At 43.4% G+C, this 23572-nt stretch overlaps 2 protein-coding genes across 11 annotated transcripts in view; one reads left to right on the forward strand and one right to left on the reverse strand.

The window, feature by feature from the left end:
- The window catches only part of FRYL (FRY like transcription coactivator), a 155298-nt gene extending 147896 nt beyond the window's left edge, over window positions 1-7402 (forward strand). For 6 of the 10 annotated variants that reach the window (XM_032224209.1, XM_032224207.1, XM_032224202.1 and 3 more), the window contains 4 exons: window positions 415-432; window positions 3148-3258; window positions 3728-3927; window positions 5421-7402. In XM_032224209.1, the coding sequence (XP_032080100.1) occupies window positions 415-432; window positions 3148-3258; window positions 3728-3927; window positions 5421-5676 (585 nt within the window). In that variant the 3' untranslated portion in view covers window positions 5677-7402. The remainder of the gene's footprint in view (window positions 1-414; window positions 433-3147; window positions 3259-3727; window positions 3928-5420) is intronic. The other 4 variants (XM_032224204.1, XM_032224212.1, XM_032224203.1 and 1 more) reach the window with 3 other exon arrangements.
- Window positions 7403-11628: 4226 nt separating this feature from the next.
- Window positions 11629-21370, reverse strand: ZAR1 (zygote arrest 1). The gene is made up of 4 exons (XM_032223667.1): window positions 20573-21370; window positions 18353-18445; window positions 15425-15499; window positions 11629-11872 (listed from the first exon to the last, which is right to left on the reverse strand). The coding sequence occupies exons 1-4, from the start codon at window positions 21368-21370 to the stop codon at window positions 11729-11731; spliced, it is 1110 nt and encodes a 369-aa protein (XP_032079558.1). The 3' UTR covers window positions 11629-11728.
- Between the last annotated feature and the right edge of the window lie 2202 nt (window positions 21371-23572).

The following is a 23572-nucleotide window of genomic DNA, read 5'->3' on the forward strand; positions in this document are numbered from 1 at the left end:
CACTCCCTCTACTTCAGCACATTGATATTGCAGTTAATGTCCTATATGAGTACTTTTCATGAGGTTCCTTTAAATGCATGAGGTTTGACGCCTGCCTTCACAGTTGTCGCTTGAACCTATTTATTCCCAATTTTCTTTTCTCTCCGTTCATTATCAGAACTTAACCAATGCCTTCTTGTCACTATTATATTTTGGTCATTTTGCATGATAACAAAGCAAGTAGTACAACCAGCTGTTCTATCACTATAAATACTCAATATTATTTTTATACATGCATTAAACCCTTCTTTGGAAGTTTTTCCCCTCCTTTAATTATATCTGGGGCATTCTGAGACCCATGGAAAATGAAGTTCTCTACTAATTCTTGATCTTTCTCCTTTTTGTATTTTGTGACCCGCACACCTTCTTGCTTAGCATTTGGAAATTCTAGCAGTAAGTGATGGCTCTTGATTTATCAAATAACTAACTATGCCAGTAACCAAACTGGCTTTCATTTTGTCTTGTGTCCATTTGTGATATCACAGTGTTTCATTATAGAATATTATGGAAATAACAATTGCTTTGCTTATCTATAATTCTAACTCGTTGGCAGTCTTTTTAGATGGCAGAATATTGTAGCTGTAGCAAATTATTCCAGTGTTAATTTTGCTTATTTATTTTAAATCCCTATTAACAGTTCATACCCACTAATGCAGTTCAATATGCAAATACAGGTTGATACTACGCTTCTGTCCATGAATTCATTACCTTTGAAGTTGAAATATTATTAAAAATAATCAAAACATGAAGAATATACAGACTGTATCAAAAATCAGGCTTCATGGCCAGTCACAAGGGATGTTCAAAGGCCATGTGTCAAAAGAGTGAAGAAGCCTTTAGAAGGAAATGGCAACCAATTTGAACATTTAATTCATATAGAAAATTGTATACAGGCCTGGTTTTTGCTACATCCTGTATGTATGTATGTATGTATATATGTATATGTGTGTGTGTAGAAATATCTTTATTTGCAATACAATAGATTGAAATGTGATCAGGGCAGTGGTTCTCAACCAATGCAATTCATGTCATAGTAAGGCAGAGCCCACACATGCCAGTGTAACCTGGTTTTCAAGGCACTGGACAGGGCATCCCTGGGCCTTTTTATTCATTTGCCTGATGTCTGGAGAAAGAAGGGGTTCATATGCGGTCCTCACCCAACCTGTCTTCAGCCACCATGTATTTGGGGGACTAACTGGGATTCACTTCAAATTATTATATAGTTCTCTGTGTGATCTGGGATCCAGCATCGGCTCTGCTTCAATACATTTGTCGGGTGAAATGAGGTTGCGAATGGGTTTCAGTCCCATTTGAGCCTTTTGACCTTCTGCGGTGGGGCTCAGTCGTTGCGCAGCCTTGCAACCTGGACAGCTGTCCGTTGAGGACAGTGTGAGATGTGAGATCCATTATGCTTGAAGGTGCAGGATGAAAACTTTTCCTCCCCCTCATTCCCCATGAGATAGTGCCCTGGTGTGTTGGTTGTATCTGAGACAGCGGCTTCTTGCCACTTTGAGAAAGTGTTACTCACCTGGCCAAGCAGGCGGTAATTGCAGGCCTTGGCCATAAGGCCGAAACCATGGTGCATATCACCTGATTGGAGGGCATAGCTGCGGAGGTTGGCATCACATAATGTAACAACCGAAGAGCCCAGAACCAAAAATGTGAGCATGCGCAGCATCAAACACACAGTGATTATATAGCAATAGCAATAGCAGTTAGACTTATATACCGCTTCATAGGGCTTTCCGCCCTCTCTAAGCGGTTTACAGAGTCAGCATATTGCCCCCAACAACAATCCGGGTCCTCATTTTACCCACCTCGGAAGGATGGAAGGCTGAGTCAACCCTGAGCCAGTGAGATTTGAACAGCCGAACTGCTGAACTGCAGTCAGCTGAAGTAGCCTGCAGTGCTGCATTTAACCACTGCGCCGCCTCGGCTATAGGACGGGATAGCAGGTGGGCGGGCCCATCCGCTGATTGGAACTAATCCGAACCGGCAGCAGTTCACCTCTGCATGGCTGCCATAAAGGAAGGAAGATCCACGCAAGAAGACGTCTCTTGCCTTTTGCCATTGGGAAGTCGCTTTTTGTATAAAGTTTTTTATTTTTTCATTTTCATAACATATAACCACATGTATACTATTACATAGCCAACATCGTATTGTTTTATTAAATGTTTACATCAATTCATCTTACCATCAACTCCCAAAAACAATTATTGGCTCTTCTGCTTTCCATACGCCATATTTGTACCTTATCCATCACTTTCTTCTCCCTCTCTCCTCCTCCTCCCTATCTCCTTTCTTCCCTCTGTTGTCCTTCTCTTCTATACTTCCCCTTCCTTTCTTTCTCCTCTCTCCCCTTTCCACTCCTCCTTTCTCTCCTCTCTCCTATCCATCTCTTCTTCAACACTGGGAAGTCGCTTTGAAGAGGGATATAGGCAAGGATTGTAGATGAGGGGCTGGGACAGATAGGAAAAAAGCTGGAAAGGAAATCATGATTGTGCTTGAATGGATTGCTCGCTTGTCTCCTCTCTTCCTCTGGCAGGGCTGCAAGAATTTTCATTTCTGATCTGATGGAGAAAATGAAATGTTGCGTGCCATATCCCAAGTGGCACATCCAGAACTGCCTGTAAATAAATGAATGCCAGTCTCAGGGAGGTGGGGGGAATAACTGGGATCGTATCAGTGGGATGGACGTTATTTGATAGAGTGCTTGATGAGATGTGCAATGAAAGGTTGAGAACCACTGTTCTAAAATTGGAAGCGACAGATCCCCCAAAATAATACAACTTTTCCCTGCTAGAATATGGCATTTCTGAAATGTCATCAACATCCCTTCCTCTGCTGGAAATAGCTGCCCTTCTTAAAAGCCAAAGTTTATTATGTAGCTAGCAAGAAAATATTTACTTTTTTAATTCAAAATCCACTGATGACTAGAAGCACTCATTTTTTCTCTGATTAGCTTCCTCCTCTATTATCTTAACCTTTCTTCTCTGCAGTAAGCCAATAACTATTTTTATATTGCAAATTCTGCTCTATACAAATTGTATGCTTTTGTCGCTTCTTTGGTTAATATATTTCCGGTGACAATTTTATTTTTATTTACAGGAATTAGAGCTGTGTCGGAGGCTGTATAAACTGCATTTCCAGCTGCTCCTTTTATTTCAAGCCTATTGTAAACTTATCAGCCAAGTGAATGTAGTGAAAAAAGAGGCAGAGGTAAAGAAAATGCCACTGAAACTTGGAGATTTGCTTTTACTACAAGACTTAAGGCTAAAAATTACATCTCTGAATTAAAAGGCTAAATAGGCTAATAAGGATGCCCATGCATTGTATCCATTCTGCTTTTGTGCTCAAGTGTACACTCAAAAGCGGTTGATAACCAGTAAAAATACAGAATTTGATAGTTTATCGAAAGTTGGAAAATACAAATTCATATTAAAATTTGTTAAACGTTAATCAGTTTGATACTCAATCCTCACCCAGCTTTATCAGATTTTACAGCATCCACTGTAAACGCTTGAGGTGTTTATGAGAACCTAAACCAATATTTAATAGCAGTAGCTGAATTTCTCATGTCGGCTTAAATAGATTATTTAAACACACTTTCTGCCCAAAGCTGTCACAGAATAGGGGGGGAATTGCCTCTGTTATCAAAAATGCATGTACCACCCCTCTTTTTTCCTAGGTGATAAACATGTCAGAAGAGCTTGCTCAGTTGGAAGCCTGCCTGAAAGAAGTGGCTGAGTCTGTTTCTTATAGCAGTATTGAAGACGCTGAAATCCCAGAAGGTTCTCAGACCAGCACAGAGACAGCCATTCATTCGCTCATTGAAACCTTGCGGAATAAGGAATTTTTCTCTGCTATAGCACAAGTCAAAGCGTTCAGGTACTGCCAAATGCCTTTTGCTAACATGCCTTACCTGGAAAGGATGCAACTGAGAGTGAGTCTCAACCAAGGACTTATGTAAATCTGGGCCCATGGAATAGAAGTGCGCTATAAAATAATGATATAGAATAGAAATAGACTATGATAGAATTCTTTATTGGCCAAGTGTGATAGGACACACAAGGAATTTGTCTTTGGTGCAGATGCTCTCAGCGTACATAAAAGAAAAGATGCATTCATCAAGAATCATAAGGTACAACACTTAATGATAATCCTAGGGTACAAATAAGCAATTGAATCATTAAAAGGATAACATTTAATACCAATGGAAGAGAACCGGGGGTTGAAGTGTGGCACTCTCTGAGCTTGCCTGTTTCCTTGAGATGTTTCATGACCCAACTAGGTAACATTTTCAGTGATCTCAACGAGTGCAACAGGTGCTCCACAAGTAATATGCAATGCAGTCATTTCGTCTACTTTTGGAAAATGGGTGGGTTTTAGCAGAGGCCTCATATTAATTATGCCTGGAATTATACCTCCATAGGAAACCTTAGATAGCAATAGCGCTTAGATTTATTTATTTATTTATTAATTTTTATTTCTCATATATACATTCACAATTATATAATCTCATAACTGTTGTTAATAAAATGTATTTCTAACAATTTTTCTCCCCTACAGTTGACAATATAATTGAGATTGCTTTCTTACCATCCCATACACCCATCTTATTTTACAACAATCCTACTTCTTCTTCCTTCCTTCCCTCCTTTCTTCTCTCCTTCCCTCCTTCCTTCCCTCCTTTCTTCTCTCCTTCTCTCCTTCCTTTCCTTCCTTCCCTCCTTTCTTCTCTCCTTCCTTCTCTCCTTCCTTCCCTCCTTTCTTCTCTCCTTCCTTCTCTCCTTCCTTCCCTCCTTTCTTCTCTCCTTCCTTCCCTCCTTCCTTCTCTCCTTCCTTCCTTCCTCCTCTCCTTTCCCTTCTCTCCTTCCCCTTCCTCTCCTCTGCTCTTCCCCTCTTCTTCCCTTTCCTCCCCTCTCTCCTATTCTTGCATTCCCTCCGTTTCTTCCTCTGCTTTTCCCTCTCTCCTTTTCCTCTCCTTTCTCCCCTCCTTCCTATCTTTCCTTCTACTCCTCTCTCCATCCCCTCTTTCCGTTGTTGTGTTTACATATTTTCCTCTTCAGGGGGTGACCTGATTCTTTTTTTTTTCCTTTCTTAATTGAAGGTTATAAAAAAAGGGAAGATTTACAAAATACAAAAGAGATAAAACTCTTTTGTAAAAGCGCTTAGATTTATATGCTGCTTCAAAGTGCTTTCCAGCCCTCTCCAAGTGGTTTGACAAGAGTCAGCCTATTGCCCCCAACAAGTTGGATCCTCATTTTACCCACCTCGGAAGGATGGAAGGCTGAGTCAACCTCACATTAATTTGGAATAGAGATGATCAACTTGGATCTTGATAAGAACGGTGACTAATAACTTCATTTCTGTGTCCCCAGGTGCATTTGGCCCAATGACATATTTGGCGATTCCGCAGAAGATCCAATTCAAACCCTCTTGCACATATTTTTCCGTCACCAGACCCTTGGCCAGACTGGCAGTTTTGCAATAGTTGGCTCAAAACAGGATATGTCAGAAGCCAGCTCAAAATTAATGGAACTGAATTTAGAGATTCGGGAATCCCTGCATGTGGTGCAGTCATACCAGCTTCTTGCAAAACACACGGCTGTGAGAAATCTCAGTACAGGATTTTGAATCTCAGAAGAAGACTAAACAATGGGGAGGGAGTCCCTTTTATCAAGCACCTTTCATATCAAATGAAACTCTTCTATTCTCCAGGGAAGAACTTTTTTAGAAACAAGTTGCATAGCGTAGTAACAGTTCTCAAAACAGCTGACATCATCTTTAATGCTTTTTTTTTATACCTAGTATCAGTAATACGAACTCTTTAAAAAATTGCATTAGAGAAAAGGGCTAAAAGCAATGCCTATAAAATGCATTTTTTCCCATCATAAACAGAAAGTACACGGAGTTGCAATAATAGCCTCTTAAACTTGGAGATAATTAAAGCAGGTGAAATGAGGCTAAAATGAACAGTGGATGTTTTGGCTGAAGACCTGTGAAAACTTTCTGGCTTTTAGACAGTAAATAGTCAAATAATGTTGAATTCATAATTTTGACAGTGTCATGAGGAATGTGCTGTATTATACCGGATATATAAAAGACTGCAAAATCCATTGATTTATCAATATTGTATTTACAATTTATTCTATTTTTGCCTGTAATGATAAAATTTATGCGTGTGAGTAGGAATGAATGGCTATCCAATCATCATATTTTGAGGATATGGATGTTTGATAAAGTTTGAGCATGCCGAAAAAAAGCACTGCAAGATTATTTTTGGAAAAAAAGTATATATTTTTAGCGTTAATTCCTAGTCTGTAAATGTTCTGGAGTTTAATAATATTTAAAACTGGAATTATCCAGGTTTTTTTTTTTAAAAAAAGGAATAATATATCTCTAACTGGTTTGGAATGCTGCTCAGTTTTCTGATCAGTGTTTATAACAAAATAACTGATAACTAACCAAAAAGTAGCTGCTTGCAGAGACTTTAAAAATGTATATTAAAGATGCCTATTGTCCTTCAGAACTCACTAGAAAAAAAAATAACTTATTTTATTCTGTACATATTCTAGAAATTGTATAGTGTAAAATCCAGTATTTTTTGTATAAATGTTCAATGACGTTTTATTTGAGAATAGTGTTCACGGCTTGGGGGAGGGAGTGGGGGGGGGGCGAGATAGGACAGTGTTTATATCTGTTGTTCCGCAGAGTTCAAGAGAAAGTTTTAAGCAGGCATGTTTCCCATGATTTCTCTTTTAAGCAAAGGCATTGGGGACTACGACAGGGGGAGGACGCAGCCTACGGATCCCAAAAGTCTGCTTTGTAATTCCTTCTCCAAGCATGCAGCATAAAAGTAACTGGATTCCATTAAAAAAAAAAATACATTTTAATGAAGCAAAAAGGGTGAATGTAATTCCTCTATTCAAACCAATTGAATCCCCAATATTTTATGTATCTCATGCACTGTGATTAAAAATAAAACAAGTTTCCAGGGAGTAAAACACGAAAGAGTTAGCGTGGGCTTTTTTCATTGGGGAAATCCATCCCGTTAAATATGTAGTTATGCTGAAAGGCAGTCTCTACACAACTGTTGGACGGATAACACAATTCTTGTTCCATTTCAAAACTCTTGTTAACAAGATATATAGCGCATTCATAGTCATTTTTTTATCCTGGTAAAATTGAATTATTTTGAAGTTTCTGTGTTACTTTAGGTTGCGTTCTTAATTATTTAATAACCCATTACAAGTATACATGTAGTTTTTAGTTGTATAATTTTTACATATTTTATCATTCTCCTTTGTGTGTGTGTTTTGTTTTTTAGGGGGGGCTTGTTCAAATAAAAATGTCAATCTACTCTTTTGTGTACTTTCTCAAAGAATTTAAGGGTTGCAATCTGGTGGAGAATGCTTGATATAACATTGTGTTTAATGCCGTTTAATACTTACTTTAAAAATCTTTATTTTTAACCGTGGAGTATGCATATAAACAGACTGTCCCTGCTAGGTTGGTGCTGAAGGAATTGAGTGGAGAAGGAAGCATCTCCAAAACAATTAACGGGATTGCTGCTTCCGGAGCCTCACATCATATTTGCCTTTTTAGGAATTAACCTTTTTAAAAGCAAAATTATAATTTGAGAGCCTAGCTTGATCATTCGTAATGACAAAATTGTTAATTTTCTAATGTTCCCAGATTTCGTTTCATAAGCTGAAAATTCCCCACCTGTGGAAAGACTTGGGTCCAGGCCAGGCATGAAATGCTCTAATCTTTGCTACCGGTTTGGAACTGGGAGTGGCCACTTGCATGCATCCCTTCTGCGCATGCGCAGATCGTCCATGATGATGTCTGGATGGGTGGGTGGAGCTTCCTGCCACCACCACTACCGGTTTGCCCGAACTGGGGCAAACCGGCAGAATATCCCCTCTGGTTCAGGCCCCCCAACTAAAAAGTGTGTTAGCTGCCTGGATCAGTAATTTTGACTCCTGATGCCCATTTCCTATCTGAGACTTCTGTAAAACAGTGAGAAATAGAATTTGTATGGTTTAATTGGCAGAGTAGTATTGGCCACTTATGAATGCTAATTTCATTGCTCCTCATTTTTACAGTTTTTAAACGTAGTAACAAGACCTTTACCATGAAAGGATTCAAAACCAGATCCTGCTCTCACTTTCAGTGTGTGCAAAATTTGAGTTGCCCTAATAGCATACAAGTTTTCACAAACATTTGCATAAGTGCTACATAAAAATGACCTAAATCAGGGGTCCTCCAACTCCCCTGCCCGTGGACCAGCACCTGTCCGTAGCATGCCAGCAATCGGGCTGCACAAAGGAACGAAGCCCCATCCATGGGATGCAGGTAGCATGCAAAACCACACCCCTTCCAGAATCTGTGGAAAAAGCTTTCTCTATGGAACCGGTCCCTGGTGCCCAAAAGATGGGGGGGGGGGGGCACTGACCTAAATTACACCATTTTTAAAACATAAAAAGCAAATATCCACATTGTATCTCGAGTGATTACTTTCTAACATTGAAGCAAGTCTCTATTCCTGGTAAGTATAATATAATTGAACAAAACATGCAGTGGTTTTACTAGGACAAGGAAAAAATAGTGATTTTAAGAGAGTCGGTTTGGTGTAGGCATCAGGCTAGAAACTGGGAGCCAAGAGTCCTGTTCCTGCTTTAGGCACAAAGCCAGCTGGCTGACTTTGGCCCAGTCGCATAATCTCAGGAAGGCGGCAAGGGCAAACCACTTTGAAAACCTTGCCAAGAAAACTATAGGGACTTGTCCTCGGGTAGTTGCCAACAGTCAAGACTCCTTGGCACAAAACTCTTGGTATAAATCAAGTTCATTCTGCCCTTAAAAAATAATTAGAAGAACCTACCCTATACAGAAGCAAAGTGGGAAAATTGGTCACCATTACCTAACAGTAGTAGAGCAAAAATTCTAGGCAGGAGTCAAAATGTATGTCAGCCAGAGAGATGAACTGCAATGAAAAAAATCAATGGAGGGATGGGTTTCGTTTGCATTCTGGTAGCACATTTGAAGAGCTGGAAGGGACCTTGGAGATTGTCTATCCAACCCCTTGCTGAAGCAGGACACCATATACAATTTGAGACAGGTGGCTGTCCAGTCTCTTCTTACAAAACCTCCAGTGATGGAGCACCAACTATGTCTGGTTCCACTGGTTAATTGTTGTTAGAAAGTTGCTCCTTAATTCCAGATTGCTTCCCTCCTTGATTAGTTTCCATCATTTCTTGTCCTGCCCTTTGACGCTTTGGAAAATAAATTGAACACACACACACCCTCCTTGTTTGTAGCAGCCTCTCAAATACTGGAATACTGATACCATGTCACCCCTAGTCCTTTAATCTCGTCAAACCCAAAGCCTGCAATTGTTCTCCATATGTTTTAGTCTCCAGGCCTTTAATCGTCTTACTTTTTTCTGCACTTTTTCAAAGTCTCAACATCTTTTTTGTAGTGTGGTGACAAACATAACATTGATTAATGCTTCATGCAGCCTCCAGACCTATGTTTCTCAACCTTGGCAGCTTTAATACATGGGATTCAACTCCTAGAATTCCCCAGGCAGAATTCTGAGAGTTGAAATCATCATATCTTACAATTGCCAAGGTTGAGAAGCACTGCTTTAGACAATGGAGGCTGCTCCCAACATCAGCAGCCAATCTGGGATTCTTGGCATGCCACTTCCTCTTTCTTTGCCAAACAAAAGAACGGTCCATTCCACCAAATTCCTTTGTGCCACCTGGACAAGTCCAAGTCTTGCTCATTTCATGGTGGTGCACACAAACAGCTGTTCTCTAAAGCTGGCATGCTGTTCCATCACTCTGAAATATTCTGAGATTCATCGTAATGAATGAGTGGAGCAACTGGCTCCCTTACAATCAAACCCTCTTGATTTTTTTTTCTGCCTGAAAAGGAAGATAGAGGTTACCATTTTATTTAAACCTTGAGGCCATGAATGATTAGACTCCCATCAGTTCCCAGACAGAGCCCAGATTGAACAGGAAAGCAGTAACAGGATTATATCATGTCAATTAATGTATACCTTAAACTACAGCAGTGGCCAAAATTGTGGAAACCTTTTGGGGGAAAGTGTATTTTTGAGGCTTGATGGCTAATAACACAACTTTTTTTTTGAGTGCTACCATAAAATTATATATCAATGGAAACATAATTTAATCCAGAATGTAATGCAACAAAGTTTGTTCAATTATCTGTATTCTATGAAGTTATAGCCAGATATAGCTAGCAATAAAACCCAGTGAATAGAAGCAATCATTCAATCTTGGTTTCACATTATAACAGCTGCAGAACTAAAAGACTCGATTCACTCCATGGGAAGATGACGCAAGGCGGTAATTCATGCTAAAGGTTACCCAACTAAGTATTAACCGACAAGGTGGTAATTTTTGTATATCTTGTTTTTTCTATGATGATAATTTGTGTATTTCTCATTTTTTTCTATATGTTTCTTTTCTTCTTTAAAACTGCTACTCTAATAGCAAATCCTTCATAACAGTTACATTACATTACATTCTTGATTAAATTATTTGTCTTGGTTGAACTGCCAAACTGCTGACCTTTATGATCAACAAGCTCAGCATCTTAGCTACTGAGCCACCACGCCCCTTACACTTACACTACATTAACCTTACACTAACCCTTATAGTTATTGATTACTAACTCTAATAATCTCCTCCCCTCTGCTCATGCTTAAATTGAGCATTGCTAGAAACCGAAAACTGAATAGTTGTCCATTCCAAGTTATAGAATGCTTGCACCGAAGGAATCAGTGATATTATATGGAACTTTTAAATGACTTATTTAAACTTGAAATGACTTATTTAGGTCTGGCATGCATATAAGCATTAAGCAAAGAGGGTGGGGAAAGCAAAGTAGAAATAACTCACAATTATAATCATGGTCACTTTATTAGAGATCTATGCTCAAAAAAAATAATGAAATTACCATATTGACTCCGGGCAAAGGAAATCTTAGTTGTTTCTAAACTTCAGATGGTGCATTATCTATGAAATGCATTATCACCGACCAACAAAATAATTCCCCTTCATAGGTGTGCTGCTGAGATCATGCTCCCTTCTACCCATATCCATAATAATGCCTATGAACCTGGCACCCAAACAATTATGCCATTTTATTCAGCTGGAAGACAACACGGGTGCTGCAGTACTTCTGAATTCTGGCAATTTGTGCTTGCTTTCTCCATCCTAACTTGAGTTCTTTCGACAGTGTGCTATCACAACTTTTTTCCATAAGGTTTGCTTGCCTGCATTGGCAATTGTCACTGTGAAACACTACCACAACAGCTGTGTATTTTGCCTGAGGTTGACCCACAGTGCATTCCTCTGTCTAGAGCAGCTTCTCCTATGAAGAAATTAAGACGACGATTTCCTTCCCGCATAATAACAACAACAAAGACTGACCGCTTCTGCCAGAAGCAAAATAAAAATTACGTTTGTCAGAATACGGCGAGCAGATTCCCCTGCTTCTTAATGCAATTATAACAAATGAGGTAGAGACGTTTGGTTCCATCATGACTTACATCTCCGCTTCCTCGGCAGGCTTCCCTCTCTTGGCAAACAAACAAAACTTTCTCCTCGGTACAATTTGACGGCGAGGAACTCTTCTCTACACCCTTTCCTTAAATAATATACTTGAAACTAAAGGTGCTGTCGCAAGAAAGCCGTTTCCCTTTGCATCTTCCACAAAGATCTTGCCGATGAGGTCTCTTGGGATCCACATGGCGCAGTTTCACGGAGCAGGAACATCTGGTCTGCTTGCAGCTCTGAAATCGACAGACAAAAACGTAATAGGGTAACTGAAAATACAAGCGACTTGGATCTGTATATGAATTCTGCAGGAACAAAATTTTGACTAGGGACAATATGATTGGGTTCTACCACAAAACCGCGGACGACAAAATCACGGTCGACGAAAGCGCGTATGTGACGTCATCACAGCGCGACGAAAAAGATCGAAAAAGATCGAAAAATGTAAAAATAAAGCTAAAACGTTCCCCTAACCCCCCCAAACCTAACCCTAAACCTAACCCTAAACCTAACCCTTAACCTAACCCTAACCCTAACCCTAACCCTAAACTTAACCCTTAACGTAACGAAAAACCTAACGCTAACCCTTAACCTAACGCTAAACGTAACGCTAACGCTCTAACCCTAACCCTAACCCTTAAGCTAACCCTAACCCTAACCCTTAACCTAACCCTTACCTTTATGTGAATCGGCTTGCTGTAATTTAATTTTTATTTCAATTTTTCGATCTTTTTCGTCGCGTTGTGATGACGTCACATACGCGATTTCGTCGACCGCGCTTTTGTGGAATGCGCTTTTGACGGGTCACGTATGATTGAGGTCAGCTTTTCTGCATTTAGGCATACTGTTTGGTTGCAAGTGGGATGACTAACATTGCATATTATTGGTGGTGGTGGTGGTAGCAGTATCATGTTTTCCCCAAAATAAGACAGGTTTTATTTTCTTTTGACCCCCGAAATAAACACTTGGCCTTATTTTCGGGGAGGATTTATCTTTTGGGGGGGAAGGCTTATTTTAACGTATGTGCTCAAAAGCCCAATTGGGCTTATTATCCAGGGGGGTCTTATTTTATGGGAAACAGTAGTAGTAGTAGTAGTAATAGTAGTAGTAGTAGTAGTACCCTGTTTCCCTGAAAATGAGACCTCCCCGGATAATAAGCCCAATCGGGCTTTTGAGCACATACGTTAAAATAAGCCCTCCCCCCAAAATAAGCCCACCCTGAAAATATTGCAACACAGCAGCAGCCATGAGGTGACTACGCTTACTGTCTCCTGCACCTCAAAAATAAGACCTCCCCCAAAATAAGGCCAAGCATTTATTTCGGGGGTCAAAAGAAAATAAGACCCTGTCTTATTTTCAGGAAAACACAGTAGTAGTAGTAGTAGAAGTAGTAGTTGTTGTTTTGGAACATATGGTTCAAGGAAGTGGTACATGTTCTGGTGATCTAAATTCTTCAGCCTCAGCTACTTTAAGATGTATGGATGTCAACAACTAGAATGCTGTCTGGGGAAACCTGGGAGTTGACATCCACACATGTGGAAATTGCTGAGGCTGAGAAACACTCATCTAGATGGTTATTACAAGAGGGAAGGAGCCTTTATATGTCAAGGATGTGGCATTAGAAAGAACCAACTGATATGGAAAAGAGGATTAAACTATGTACTTCCTATATTCAAGAATTCTTGCAAAGAAGGAAGTCTGACTTCAGGTGTTCTATTTACCTCCATTTTATTATGTAGGAAAGTTATGAAGTATCCAACGATACACTAAAGCTCAAAATCCCCATATTAAAATCGATATACACAACTTTCAGTTGTTCCGTTCATAATACCAGTCTAAAAAACTAGGTTAACTGGGAATATATTAATTTATCCATTCCCAATTCGTTAAAAACATAACTTCTATGAACTAGTATCCCTTGAAATCAATACCAAGAATATTTTAAGATTTCAGAATGAAATTATAGTTTTCAGCTTGGTCCCACCAAATGAGATATTAACACAGGTTTGTAAAAAGTGAGCATGTACCGTATATACACAAGTATAAGCCGAGTTTTTCAGCCCACTTTTTGGGCTGAAAAAAGCCGCCTCGGCTTATACTCGAGTCAGTGAAAAATTTGCCCGAAATGGAGGAGAAAAAGGGGCGGGGCCATGCCGCTGGGTGACGCCCGTGAATGGCCCGGCGCCCCTGTGAGTTTCCCCTCCCTCTGTGTCAGTTTGCCGCGCAGCGCGCACCGCACCATCCCCCCTCCTCACGTTCTAATGTAATGCAGGGCTGTCTTACGATTCCCCTCCCTCCCCCTCCTGCCGCTCTGCAACGATGTCCCACCTCCTCCTTGTTATGGCAAGCAGCCACATAGCGATGTCCCACCTCCTCTGGTACAGTGATCCAATGATAGGAATCACTGTGCCGTGTGTCATAGGAGGCGGGACATCGCTCCCGCGGCTGCACGGGACATCATCATCACAGCGGGACATCAGCATCATCAGGTGAGTGAAGTATTTCATTGAATACACCGGTATTGTGTGATAATAATTTGTTATCCAGAGCAAATTTTTACAATGGCTACTGTATATTTAATGGGCACAGGCAGGCTGTATATGTTATTCAATGGGCAATGGCATTATTGGTATCTATTTTTATTTTTGAAATTTACCGGTAGCTGCTGCATTTCCCACCCTAGGCTTATACTCGAGTCAATAACTTTTCCAGTTTTTTTGTGGTAAAATTAGGTGCCTCGGCTTATATTCGGGTCGGCCTATACTCGAGTATATACGGTACTTTAAGGACACAAATGTACTTCACAGAGCAAAAAATCCATACACCTTCAAAGTGAAAATATTTCTAAGCTGTCTTCCACAAACACGCCCAGAATCTACTGATATTTTGTTTTGCAGATTTCTGAATCCACCAATTAAATCACCCGCCAATCCACTAATTGATGGATTTAGTCAGCTGACTCTACCCATAGGTGCAGTGGTTCGTAGCCATCAGCCAGTCTTGACTCATTTCCCAAAATTAAGTAGGATAAAACCAGATCTGTACCTGGGTGAGAGGTTACTAGGGCAGTGGTCTCCAACCTTGGCAACTTTAAGACCTGTGGATTTCAACTCCCAGAGTTCCTCAGCCAGCAAAGCTGGCTGAGGAACTTTGGGAGTTGAAGTCCACAGGTCTTAAAGTTGCCAAGGTTGGAGACCACTGTACTAGGGAATCCCAGGGCTTGATTGGGAAATCCCACCAAGTAGGAGGAAACCATTTCCATCTGCGGTCAAGCAAACTAAAGGGAGTGACCAACAGGGATCTTAATTTTAGGGCAGCTGAATTTTTTTTAATCTGCAGAGTTACATTCAGTGGAATTAAAGAGCATCACATGGTGAAGATGAAGATTTTTTTTAAAAAAACCATCAGAACAGCTGCTTTTGGGAGCAAAAACTTAGCAATAGCAATAGCAGTTAGACTTATATACTGCTTCATAGGGCTTTCAGCCCTCTCTAAGAGGTTTACAGAGTCAGCATATTGCCCCCACAGTCTGGGTCCTCATTTCACCCACCTCGGAAGGATGGAAGGCTGAGTCAACCTTGAGCCGGTGAGATTAGAACCGCCGAACTGCAGATAACAGTCAGCTGAAGTGGCCTGCAGTACTGCACCTTCCGAACTTGGTTTCATTTCAGAAGCCTGGTCGAAAGGAAAGGATTCTAATACCTTTGTTTTTAAACAATGAAAGGAACCACGCAGTGGAACCCAATGGGCCTTCGACCTTAAATGATGCCCTAAAAGGTTCTGCTTACTTGGCAGGTAATATCCTCCACCCGGTACGGGTTGTAAGACTTCTGGCAAGTTCGGCAGAACTGCCTAAAGTAAACCTGTGGTAAGAAAGAGAAAATTCAGGTCACCTTTTTCCAGGGCAGGAGGCTCCCCCAGCAACCCTCCAGCAAGCAAAGTCTACCTTGGGCAATGCTAGGATTTAGGACCACAAGGGTGAACCTATGCCACGGGTGCCAGAGGTGGCATGCAGAGCCCTCCTTACGGACATGTGTTCCTTTGCCAGCTGCTCTTCTGGTTTCCGGCGCTCATGCAGCCAGAGCGCCGGAAAATGACCTGGAAACAGCCATAAACTCCTCCAAAACAGGCCATTTTGGGCCATTTTCCAAGCCGCTTTTAGACATTTTCAGACTGTTCTTTGGCGCTCTGCAGGTGTGGGTTCCTGCCAGTTCTAAGCTCTTCTATATAGAAGAGGTTCCACAAATCTACAGTGCCGTTTAGAACCGGTTCCAGCTCCCTCCCCCCCCCCCGTCCGCACATCATCAAGATGACGAGCGAGAGGAGGAATTCTGGGTGTTGAAGTCCACAAGTCTTAAAGCTGTCAAGTTTGAACACCTCAGGGTTTTTTTCCCCCTAAAGGGTTAGGGGTGCAAGGGTCCTGTAACTTGACAGCTTTAAGACTTGCACACTTCAATGCCAGAGTTCCTGAGCCAACATGACTGGAGGAGGAATTCTGGGAGTTGAAATCCACAAGTCTTAAAGCTGTCAAGTTTGAACACCCCTGGGTTTTTTTTCCCCCAAAGGGTTAGGTGGTGCAAGCTTGACAGCTTTAAGACTTGTGTGCTTCAAATGCCAGAGTTTCTGAGCCAACATTTGGGTTGCTAAGCAAGAGCGGCTAAGCAAGAGCGTTGTTGAGTGAGTTTCACCACATTTTACAAGTTGGCCACGCCCACCTAGTCACATGACTGCCAAGCCACTCCCACCCAGTCACATGGCCAGTAAGCCACTCCCACAAAGCAGGCCACACCTATAGAACAGGTTCTAAAAAAATTTGAAACCCACCACTGCCACTCCGGCAAAAAAACAAAAAATGGCCTGAAAATGGCCCCCCAAACAGCCAAAAAACAGGCATGCGCGCGCCAGGTTTCCAGTGCTCTGGTGTGCGTGAAGACCAGCTGGCCAGTGCAGCATGCACATGCTGGAAACCCGAAGGCCAGCTGGCTGTTGTGCACTTACACACCAGCCAGCTGGTCTTTGGGTTTCCGGTTCACGCGCATGCACGCATATTGCAGTTCGGGCACTCGGTGCTGAAAAGGGTTCGCCATCACTGATGTAGAAAATTTCCTGACATTATCTGCAGATCACTTTGCTTGCCTCGAAAGATACTAGCCAAAGTTGCTGCTGGAACATCAGGATGCTTGTTGCCTACACCAGGGGTCCCCCAACCTTTCAGACCTCAGGAACCAGCACATTCATCATTTAAAATCCTGTGGACCACTAATATGATCTGCCTAATGACTGGCTGGGTGGCTAGGTGGTCATGTGACTGGGTGGGTGTGGCCAACTTGATGTCACTCATGTCAAGGGGCGCCTTGCCGGCTTCTACTCGCCCCTCCCATCCCAGTGGGCAACTCCTCGCCTGCCCACCCGGGCTGCTTAGGACCCCAACAAGAAGCAGTTGCTGGAGCTAAGCAGCCACCATGAGAAAGAGTTGGCAAAGCAGCTGGCTCAGTTCAAATTGGATCTGATCAAGGAGGCGGCGTTCCAAGCAGAGGGAAGACCTGTGGGAGTGAAAGGCCAGGTACCGGCACCTGGAGGCTCAGTGGGCTGAGATGGTCAGCTAGTTCCAGGCCATCATGCCGTCCCACTGGAACAAGACCCTCCGGCTCTTTGCCACTAGCGGCACTTCCCTCCAGCCTTCGCCCAAACCCCGCACCAGGAGGCCGAAGCAGACCCCAAGTGGGAATTTCTGCCCCCCTCCATCCCACATAAAAAGACCCCGAAGGGGGAGACTCTTTGCAGCAACCCAAGCGTCCATTGCACATATCCGGCCCAGGGGCTGTAGTTTGAGGACCCCTGATTTAGTGCAATATAAAAAATATAAATAACTTTTCTGTGGATCATTAAAATTTTCTCGCAGACCACCAATGATCCACTGACCACCAGTTGGTGACCGCTGGTCTACACCATGGGTCCCCCAACCTTTTTGGTTGCATGGATTGCCGGCAGCTTTGGCAGTGGGGGGAGGGGGGGAATGGCTTCACACACACAACCTAAATCCCATGCGTGCGCAAATGAATTTTACACATGCTTCCTCACTACTTCAGCAGCCTGACTCCCAATGGGTCACAGTGCAATGGCAGGCTGCAACCCAGAGGTTGGGGGCCTCTGGTGTACACCACATCACTAAACACTGAAGCCCAATACTAACCCAACTAATTGTAGTTGTTAGGAATATAATTGGTTGGGTTGGCAATATATAAATCATGTAACCTGTTTCTTTAAATCATACTGTAAAATGTGATTGGTTGCTGTTTTTCCTCAATCGGCCATAAGAGGGAGCCAGAATGACTGTTAGCTCTCTATTTGTTAGATGCTGGGCTGATCTGATCTGAGTGTTTTTGGAAGCTGGCTGTTAGAAAGTGCCATGAGCTATTGTAGGTTTTGTAACTGCTAGCAAATTTTGAGTATCAGACTGATTATATGATACTGGACTATGTTATTTGGATTATCCCTTAACTGAAAGACATTGATGACTGACTGTCTTATTTGTGTATGATTGGACTGTTGATGGACTCTGAAACCTCTATTCCGCGAGAGTAAAAGCCTATTTAAACTACATTGTCTCTGTATGCTGGTTTGTGTGTTCTCCAGCACAACTCTCACAATGCTTCGCTGAACGTACTCGCTCTCCCAACGGTATTCATTACCTAACAGTAGTTATGAATGCTTACCTTGTTTGTGCCCTGCACACACCAGACATAGGCACTCTCCCATCGAATATTGCAATCCTTGCAGTGGTAGTAGCCATACTTCTGCTCTAGGAACTAGAAAACAGAGAGGTTAAAAAAAGAATCCTACTGTAAGTCGTCTACTAAATTCATCTTACATCTTTTCTCAACCCAATGTCATGGTAGGATCCTTGGACTGGAACGCCTTCAAATCCCAGATAGAAAATGTTGCAGTTCTTATGCAAGTTTGTATTGTGTTCATTTTTTTATTTACTGGATTTCTAGGGCTGCCCAACTCATAATAGGGTTCTGTGCAGCGTACACTAAAACCCCCCTAACACAATAAACCAAAGGAATCACCTAACACAGCAATCTTTCTCAGTTTGGGCAATTTTAAGAGGCATGAACCTAGAATTCCTAGAATTCCTCTACCAGAATTGTGGGAGTTAAAGCCCAGACATTAAAGTTGCCAAGGTGGTCAGGACAGTAACAAGATAGTCATTCTGAAGAGGACTTAAGAGATAGCCTTCAACGTATGGCAATTGGGACTGGAAAATTAATTTGTTAAGCAGAACAGTTGCTAAGTGAGACATCCCATAACTATGACTTGCAACCTTCCTGCCAGCTTCTGCACGTATTTTGTGTGTCGGGAGGTTGGCAAATGGTGATCACATGACTCTAGGAAACTGTAACTCTTGTAAATGTGAGGCAAGTGTCCAGATCGAACCCACATAACTGTGAGGATGCTGCAAGGGTCTTAACCATCTATGTCAGTTAATAATTCTTTTAAGTTTGCTTCAGATTGTCAGCTTTAACGGAATAAATTCCTGACAGAACAATTAATCGGTGGAAAGACTTGCCTCCAGAAGTTGAGACTGCTCCAACACTGGAAGTTTTTAAGATGATGTTAGATAACCATTTGTCTGAAGTGGTGTAGGGTTTCCTGCCTAAGCAGGGAGTTGGACTAGAAGACCTCCAAGGTCCCTTCCAACTCTTGTTATTCTATGCCATGAGCAACTGTACAAACTACACTGGCTGGATTCACAAACCACACCTAGGAAGCAAGTGAGTAAACCCGTATCATGGCTTACTCTGGTATGCAAACAGAGTCCTAGAAATAAACCAGGAAGTCTGCTAAACTTAGTTTATAAGGTGTGAACAGCACCAGGGATTCTACTACCGCTAGAAGATGAGAACAACAGCTTCTAGTATTTTTAACCTCTGAAACAGTATTGTCTGAAACAGCTGAATCCCTATCCTGGTTTCCCTTTAAAAGCTCCCCCCCCCAGATGAATATTGATAAAAGTGGGAAGATTAGACAGTGTTTCTCAACCTTGTCAACTTGAAGATGTCTGGACTTCAACTCCCAGAATTCCTCAGCCAGTGAATGCTGGCTGAGGAATTCTGGGAGTTGAAGTCCAGACATCTTCAAGTTGACAAGGTTGAGAAACACTGGATTAGAATATATCGAAACTATGATTATAAATACAATGGGTAAGATGTGGTCCACACTCTGTTGATAAAAGTATGTACGATGCGGGCAAAATTGCAATAAAATTTGTCTTTAAAATAAAGTGGGGTTGTTTTTAAGTTTCAAAAAGGCAATCTTGGCTTATTCTTTCCTCTGCCAGAAGGGAAAAGTCCCTCTCTGCCTACCTCCCTTTCTTTTCCTAACTCCCCAGTACAAGTAAACTGGGTTTGGATTTTAAGCCAAGTTCTTAAAGCAGTGTTTGTCAACCTTGGTGACTTTGAAGTCCTGTGGACTTCAACTCCCAGAATCCCCCAGCCAGCCATAGCTGGCTGGGGGATTCTGGGAGTTGAAGTCCACAGGACTTCAAGTCACCAAGGTTGACAAACATTGTCTTAAGAAACAAACACGGGACCTAAACATGGTCGTGGGAATCTCCCTCCCGTGTTTGGGGCAGCGAAGCGGTTCTCCCCGTCTAGTTTCTCTCCACAGAGAGGCGGCTTCGAGCAACATTCCCTCACCGCGACACAAGGGGGGGGGGTCTGAGGAGGGCGGCCGCGACGGCACGAACCGGCTTCCCCACCGGTTTTTAATGGGCGTCCGCACCGTCGCTCGGCCGCCCTCTGGCCTTTCCGCCCACACCCTGCCGGTGTGAAGCGCCTCTTGGCTTAAACAACCCGGCTGGGTTGTGGGGAGGCTCCTCGGGGCCTTGTCGTCGACGGGGGGGGGGGGGGGAGACTGTGGAGGATTCGCACCTGGAAGCGCACGCGCGCCTTGCTCGGCCCGTCTCCCTCAGGAGCCGGTTGCGGCGGGGCGCCTTTCCCTTCTTCGCTTTTCCCCTTTTCCGACGCCGCGCTGCCGGCTTGGGGCTTCGACGGCGACTTCTTCCGCTCCTGGGACTTGGCGCTGCTCTCCTCGGCTTTGCCAGCGGCGGCGGTAGCAGCGTTCCCTTCGGGGCCCGGGGTAGGAGCGTCGTCGGGCGTCGTCGTCGTCGTCGCCGCCTCCCGGGGCTCGGCTTCTCCCAAGAAGGTGGTGAGGCGTCGCGAGGCCACCGGCGAGTAGACGGCGATGGTCCGCGGGAAGCGCACGTGCCGCGCGGCGCCGCTCACCGGGCAGCCTTGCTCTTGCTCGACGCCGCCGCCACCGCCGCCGCCTCCGCCTCCGCGGGGCCGGGCGCGGAAGAAGAGCGGCCGCGGCCCTAGCGAGCACTGGACCGAGACGTCCTGCCGCGGGTTGACCTGGACTCCCACCTCCTTGGTGTTGGCCTTGCGCAACCGCGGCGTCAGGTTGGGGTTGACCTGCGAGAGGATGGCCTTCAGCTGCGCCCGCTGGTAGTTGTCGAAGTACTCGGCCGCCGCCGCCGCCGCCACCGCTTCGCTGTAGCCGGAGAAGTAGCTGCTGCTGCTGCGGTGCTGGTGGTGGTGGGGTTGGTGCTGCTGGTGCCGCCAGGCGCCCGGCCCGCCTTTGCTCTTGGGCGGCTGGTAGCGGTAGGAGTAAGGGCTGTACGAGGGATACGCGTAGCTCTCCATGGCCTCGTCCATCAAAGTCGCCATCTCTGTCTCTCTCGCGCCCGCGGCCCCGAGGGTGGCCCTCCCGCCCCGAGCCGCTTTTAAATCTCCCGCGGGGCGGGCCTGGCCTGGGAGGCTGCGCTCGGCACGCCGCTCCGCACCCCACCCCACCCCCGACGAGGGACTCGGCTCAGCTGGGCGCTGCTTTGGGGAGGGAAGCCACGATATCTTAGGAGGAAAAGAAAACTGGCGACTCTCCCTCCGCTTGGGGGGATAGAATAGGAATAGAAATAGAATAGGAATAGAAATAGAATAGAAAAGAATAGAATAGGAATAGAATAGAAAGGAATAGGAATAGAATAGAAATAGAATAGAAAAGAATAGAATAGAAAGGAATAGGAATAGGAATAGGAATAGGAATAGAATAGAAATAGAATAGGAATAGAATAGAATAGGAATAGAATAGAAAAGAATAGGAATAGAAATAGAATAGGAATAGAATAGGAATAGAATAGAAAGGAATAGGAATAGAATAGAAATAGAATAGGAATAGAATAGAAAAAGAAAAGAATAGGAATAGAATAGAATAGGAATAGAATAGAATAGGAATATAATAGAAAAGAATAGAAATAGAATATGAATAGAATAGAATAGGAATAGAATAGAAAAGAATAGGAATAGAATAGGAATAGAATAGAATAAGAATAGAAAAGAAAAGAATAGGAATAGAACAGAATAATAGGATAGAATAGAATAGAATAACAGAGTTGGAAGGGACCTTGAAGGTCTTCTAGTCCAACCCCCTGCTGAGGCAGGAAACCCTATGCTAGGAAAGCCACAATATCCTGGTTTAATTTAGTCCCTAAAGAGAGGCTTGGGCCCATCCCATTGTGCTGCATTTCAAAAAAACCCAAACCTAACCTAGTTTAATAAGGGGCGGTGGCTCGGTGGCTAAGACACTGAGCTTGTCGATCAGAAAGGTTGGTAGTTCGAATCCCTAGTGCCGCGTAACGGAGTGAGCTCCCATTACGTGTCCCAGCTTCTGCCAACCTAGCAGTTCAAAAGCCTGTAAAAATGCAAGTAGAAAAAATAAGCACCACTTTTGGTGGGAAGGTAACAGCATTTTATGTGTCTTTGGCGTTTAGTCATGCTGGCCACATGACCACGGAGACGTCTTCGGACAGTGCTGGCTCTTCGGCTCTGAAACGGAGATGAGCACCGCCCCCTAGAGTCGGGAACAACTAGCACATATGCGCGAGGGGAACCTTTACCTTTAACCTAGTTTAAATAGGGTTTCCTGCTGACATTGCTGCGTTGCTGGGCATTCTTGCTTTGGGAAACACAAGTGAAACGTTGCTTTTGGGCAAACACGCCCAGGATCCAGTTACCAGAATCTATTTTTGGATACCGTTAATTAATAGAAAAGGTGGTTAATTATGAATCTCAATTATCTTGCATTCCCTTTAGGCAAGCATGGATGAAAAAGGGGAAACAGTGCAATGTCCCCATGCGTTTATGCAGAAGAAAGGAATTGCACCGAGTTTCAAGTCCGTATTGATCACGTGTGGCTACAAATGGAAACTGAATCAATGACAACTAGATAGACTAACTATTTGCAAGAATATTAAGTATCCTAGTATCAGGGACGTGGTGGCTCAGTGGCTAAGACGCTGAGATTGTAGATCAGAAGGTCAGTGGTTCGAATCCCTAGCGCTGTGTAAGGGAGTGAGCTCCTGTTGCTTGTCCCAGCTTCTGCCAACCTAGCAGTTCAAAGGAATGTAAAAAATGCAAGTGGAAAAATAGGAACCACCTTTGGTGGGAAGGTAACAGTGCTCCATGTGCCTTCAGCGTTTAGTCATGCTGGCCACATGACCATGGAGATGTCTTTGGACAGCGCTGGGTCTTCGGGCTTTGAAACGGAGATGAGCACTGCCCCCTAGAGTCGGGAACGACTAGCACACATGTGCAAGGGGAACCTTTATCTTAGGTGAGTGATGGCGAACCTTTTAGGCAGAGTACCCAAACCGGAAAGAGTGTACGGGCACACCAGAACCCCAATGACCAGCTGGCTGGCATGTATGTGCGCCTTGGAAACTGGACAATCAGCTGACCGGCGCACGGATGCCCACAGGGTTTCCCATCACACCCTTAGGTGTTACTTAGGTTTCGTTCAATGATTGGGGGGGGGGCTGTAGTATTGATTTTTTGCAGAGATCCATTACATTTTATTGTCATTTTGCTTCTGAT

This window comes from Thamnophis elegans, chromosome 9 (genome assembly GCF_009769535.1).
Source record: "Thamnophis elegans isolate rThaEle1 chromosome 9, rThaEle1.pri, whole genome shotgun sequence".
Lineage (NCBI taxonomy): Eukaryota > Metazoa > Chordata > Lepidosauria > Squamata > Colubridae > Thamnophis > Thamnophis elegans.